The sequence below is a fragment of the Hipposideros armiger genome, unplaced genomic scaffold (assembly GCF_001890085.2).
Source record: "Hipposideros armiger isolate ML-2016 unplaced genomic scaffold, ASM189008v1 scaffold_165, whole genome shotgun sequence".
NCBI lineage: Eukaryota > Metazoa > Chordata > Mammalia > Chiroptera > Hipposideridae > Hipposideros > Hipposideros armiger.
The window spans coordinates 1,278,428-1,283,121 of NW_017731515.1; the positions used below are offsets into that span (position 1 = coordinate 1,278,428).

The 4,694-nt window shown below is 37.0% G+C and overlaps 2 protein-coding genes across 3 annotated transcripts in view; one reads left to right on the forward strand and one right to left on the reverse strand.

Annotated features, from left to right (window-relative positions):
- SPCS3 (signal peptidase complex subunit 3) overlaps nucleotides 1-4,694 on the reverse strand; it is a 58,365-nt gene that overhangs the window by 14,575 nt on the left and 39,096 nt on the right. The window contains exon 2 of the mRNA XM_019651740.1: nucleotides 4,006-4,079. Coding sequence (XP_019507285.1) covers nucleotides 4,006-4,079 — 74 coding nt within the window. The remainder of the gene's footprint in view (nucleotides 1-4,005; nucleotides 4,080-4,694) is intronic.
- ASB5 (ankyrin repeat and SOCS box containing 5) overlaps nucleotides 1,160-4,694 on the forward strand; it is a 99,119-nt gene continuing 95,584 nt past the window's right edge. The window contains exon 1 of one of the 2 annotated variants that reach the window (XM_019651739.1): nucleotides 1,160-1,250. The gene's annotated coding sequence lies outside the window, so the exon portion shown is untranslated. The remainder of the gene's footprint in view (nucleotides 1,251-4,694) is intronic. The other variant, XM_019651736.1, reaches the window with a different exon arrangement.

Consider the following 4,694-nt stretch of genomic DNA (forward strand, 5'->3'; position numbering starts at 1 on the left):
AGTGACTTCTTTATCCCAAGATAAAGGAAATATTGAAAGGAAGACATTTTGATGACATTCAGGACATCAAGGGTAATGCAATGACAGCTCTGATGGCCATTCCAGAAAAAGAGTTCCCAAATTGCTTTGAAGGGTGGACTACTCGCTGGCATCGGTGCATCGCTTCCCAAGGGGAGTGCTTTGAAGGTGACCATAGTATATTCAGCAATGAGGTATGTAGCACTTTTTCTAGGATGAGTTCGCAAATTTAATTGTCTGAGCGCGTCCTAGCAACTTTATCTTGGGCTCCGGAGCCTCCAGCACAGTGAGAAAAAAATTTCTGTTGTGTATAAATCACCCAATCTACAGTAGTTTGTTAAAGCAGCCCAAAGGGACTAAGACACTATATTAATGTGATGGGCCATATGAATGGATTTCCTAATACTAAACCATTGTGCTTTCTGGCGTAAACTCCACTTGGTCATGATAAATTAATTTTTAATGTGCTCTTGGACTTTCTTTGCTAATTATCCTTTTAGGTTTTTGTCATAAATATAGGTGAAATTGATTTTTATTTTTTGGCTGTAATATACTCAAATTAGAAAATGAATTTGTAAGTTCTCCCCTTTTTCCTATGCACTGGGATATTTTAAGTAGCATTTGGATTATCTGATCTTTAAAATCTGATAGAAATTCTCATGAGATGCTATTCTATTTGAATGCTAATTAGTTATCAATTCTAATTACTTGTTTGTGCTTTCTTCCTTTTTCTCTATTATTTTAATTAGTATTTTCTCTTTGTTGATTTTTTTCAAAGAGCTGTCTTTTATATTTCCTAATTAATTCCACAGCTCTTTGTTTTCCTATTCATTAATTTTTTAAATATTATCAAGTTTTTTTTAATTCCACTTTCCTTTAGTATTTATATATTTAGTTTTAGGAATTATGTGTTTAATTGATATACTTTCATTTTTATTATTATAACTGCTTTATCTGTATCCTAAAGTTTCTAATATGTTGTGTTTAAATTTCATATTTCTCCTTTGAGAAGTGTGTGTGTGTGTGTGTGTGTGTGTGTGTGTGTGTGTGTGTGTGTATTAAATTTCCGGGAGGAAGGATATATTTCCTTTTGATTGTTTTAAATTAATGTCTGATTTTATTTCATGTAGGCAGAGAATGCTCTTTTTATTATTTCTATTCTTTGGATTTTTCAGATCTTCTCTGTGGCCTAAAATGTCACTTTTGTGAATATTCGATGTGCACTTGAAAAGGTGATGTATTTTCTATTAATCGTATAGAGTTTGACATAAATCTATGAGATCTACTTTATGATGTTACGTCTTTTATAACCTTATTCATTATTAATTATCTTAATTTTGTTGAATTGAGAGAGATGTGTTAAAGTCTCCAAATTAATTTGTTTTTGTTTGTTTCTCCCCTCATCTTTATAGTTTCTGCTTTATAAAATTTTTTGTGTAACTGTTATATCTTCATTATGAATGGTAGACTTTAGCATTATAAAGTATTCTTCTTTCACTCTTAATGGTTTTTGATCCACATTGTAGCTTGTCAAATACCACGCTCACAGAAGGAAACTGAGGCTGTTATTTATCTGAAGTATTACTATAGACCTCAAATTAAAATTTAGCACTTTTTATCTTCTACTTTTTGATAATTTCTACTCAGAACCTAATGGCAGTACTGAGAGGAGCTCTTGAAGTACCTTGTCAGCACTTGAATAAATAGGGAGTAGTCAACTGGGGAAGACAGGCATAGTTATTTTTTTTGAAAAGTGGGAGGAACCATAGATAAAGGTTAAGTTTGTGTCTTATCTGCAAATAATTATTCTTCAGTAACATTCAGCTAAGGAAAGGGAAGAGGAGTAAATTGTTTTATGAGGAAATACTTTAAGTAAAGCTGTGTGCACATAGACAGTTAAGTGGTAGAAAAAGGAGATAAACCTAAAGAGACAAGTATTGTACTCAACTATATTCTTTTTAGGGGTATCTAAAGTGTCCATGGAGCACCAAGCTACCTAAAGAAGTTGCTGCAATGGAGTATGTTATAGGTCTGACACANACGCGGGCGAGCGCGCGCGCCCCCGCCTCCCGGGACACACCCACCAGGCGGCGGGACCGCGCCGAAAGCCGAAGACTGAGCCACTCGCGGGCCCGCCCCTCCTTCAACCACCAATCAGCGACGAGCAGAGGAGGAGCGGAGTTTCGCCGCGGAAGACCCGCCTCCTCCGTCCTTGCTTCCCCTCCTCAGGCTCCTTGGCTCGCTGGTCGTCTGTTCTCGATTCTTGCGTCAGGTAGTCTGTGACTGCGGCTTCGTGAATGCTTATGTTTCATTAACTTGTACTTAACACCAGCAGCAAAGCAAGGTAGTTTGGAGTGTGTCCTGACGTGTCGCGTTTGGAAGCAGCACTTTACAAAACGCCGGGTCTTCCCCTTTGTCAGATTGGTCAAAGTTAGAACTTCAGCTTTTTTTGGAGGATGTGGGGAGGAAGAAAAAGAGAGGCCTCCCGGGTCCCTAAAACGCAGTCTGCTTTACTTTCCACGCCCCACCTGAGTCCACTTACTATTAATGCTTTGCCTTCCAACAGCAGCTAAAGCTGTTTTAGACGATGAGGGTCGATGCTATAAATTCTAATATTTTAACATGGTATTTCCTATAACCAACAGGATGATCTTCTGGGTTCTTAAGATCAAAGGGAACAAATGGCTATGGAATTGCTATACAGCACAATGGATAAGAATTTAAAATTAGTAAGCCATCAATACATAAGGGCCCTGAGGGGCTTTAAGGTTCAGACTGTGCCAGTCCCTGACCTTAAATATACCATCTGCCAACACCTTTGTTCCTTTCACAGCTAGAGATTTTGTAATTATAAAAATGGATTCAGAAGGTTCAGTAACCTCAAATTATTAATTTTTACACTTTGCATCCATAAACCAAAAGAGGTTAACACCTGTCCTAGAATATGATAGGTGCAAACCAGAAAATGATGGTCTGATCCTGATGCTGGCTTATATTGTCCATTGTTGAGCTTTTATTTTCTTTGCTTTTTTCATTAACATTCAATTAATTTCGTACAGCCATACAGTTAGGATTATTACTGAGCGCCTATGTGCCAGTTCCAGCTTTGAGAGTACAGCATTAATAAGGGAAAATCCCTGCTAAATTGGAATAAAGCCAAGTAATGAAAATGGAGAGATCCTCAGTTGAGTTTAAAACCGAAATTTTTATCTTCCAGGCAGCCACAATTTATTCAATAAAGCAATTATTTATTGAATGCCTACTGTGTTGCAAATGATACAGAGATGTNTAAACATCGAGAGAGAAACAGGAAAATCTTAACTGAAAATCTTGGCATGAGAAAGGTGTGTGCAAAAATGGTCCCGAAGGAGCTCTTGCATCACGACAATGCACCAGCTCACAGGGCACTGTCTGTGAGGGAGTTTTTACCCAATAAACAAATAACTGTATTGGAACACCCTCCCTACTCATCTGATCTGGCCCCCAGTGACTTCTTTCTTTACCTGAAGATAAAGGAAATATTGAAAGGAAGACATTTGGATGACATTCAGGATATTAAGGGTAATATGACGACAGCTCTGATGGCCACTCCAGAAACAAAGTTCCAAAACTGCTTTGAAGGGTGGACTAGGTGCTGGCCTCGGTGCATAGCTTCCCAAGGGGAGTACTTCGAAGGTGACCATAGCGATATTCAGCAATGAGGTATGTAGCGCTTTTTCTAGGGTGAGTTTACGAATTGTCAGAACTCGTATATAATGTTTCTGTGAAGAATTTAGAGTATGTTCACACAGTAACTCCCGAATTTATAAATAAGTTTTCTCCAGTTGTGAATGAGAGGTATTAATACTATTTTACTGATGAAAACATAGGTCTAGAAATTTCCAAGGTTTGGTTGATAGTCATATTCATTGTCCACAAAATCAATAATCAACATGTATATCATTATAAAGCTATAAAAAAACAATAAAATATTTTCTTAAAGGATATCTGCAGTTATATCAAATGTAATGAATCCCAAATCACTTCTTTCTCTAGGTCCAGTGAAGTCTTCTACATTTTTTCTAGAAGTAAAATAAAAGTTTTACCATCCTGCAAACATAACAGCATACAATATTCATGTAACTCCCTAGATGAAGTGAAAGACAGGACCTAGTTGTATGCACAGTGGAAACTGCAATCCCACAAAGAAACAAGTAAAAATCAGAGAAACTTGTGATTAAACAGGATAAACATTTTAGTTCAATATACAAGTAGGTCTTCAGCTATCCTCATATACGTCAAAAGAATCGCTAACAAAACCTTCCGGGAGATAAAAAACTGTTAATACCTGTAAATATCTGATGTCAAGCGATTTGGTAGAATGGGTAGAAGAAAGTTATAGATGACTACAAAGTGGTGTGAAACACTAAGAGAAAATGAATAACAACTGCTATTTATTCAGTGCTTACTGTGTGTCTGTATCAGGTCCACTCTATATTTTTCAAAATTTTCTTAAACAATCCTCACAACAAGCCCAAGGCGTTGGGCAGTACTTTCATTTTAGACAAAAGGAAATTAAGGCTCAGAATGTAAGAAACTTGCTCAAAATTAACAAAAGCTAACAGCTGTTTGGTGTTGACTATGCGCTAAGCCCTGCTAAACCCTCAGAGTTGACAGAAGCAATGCTCATTTCCACT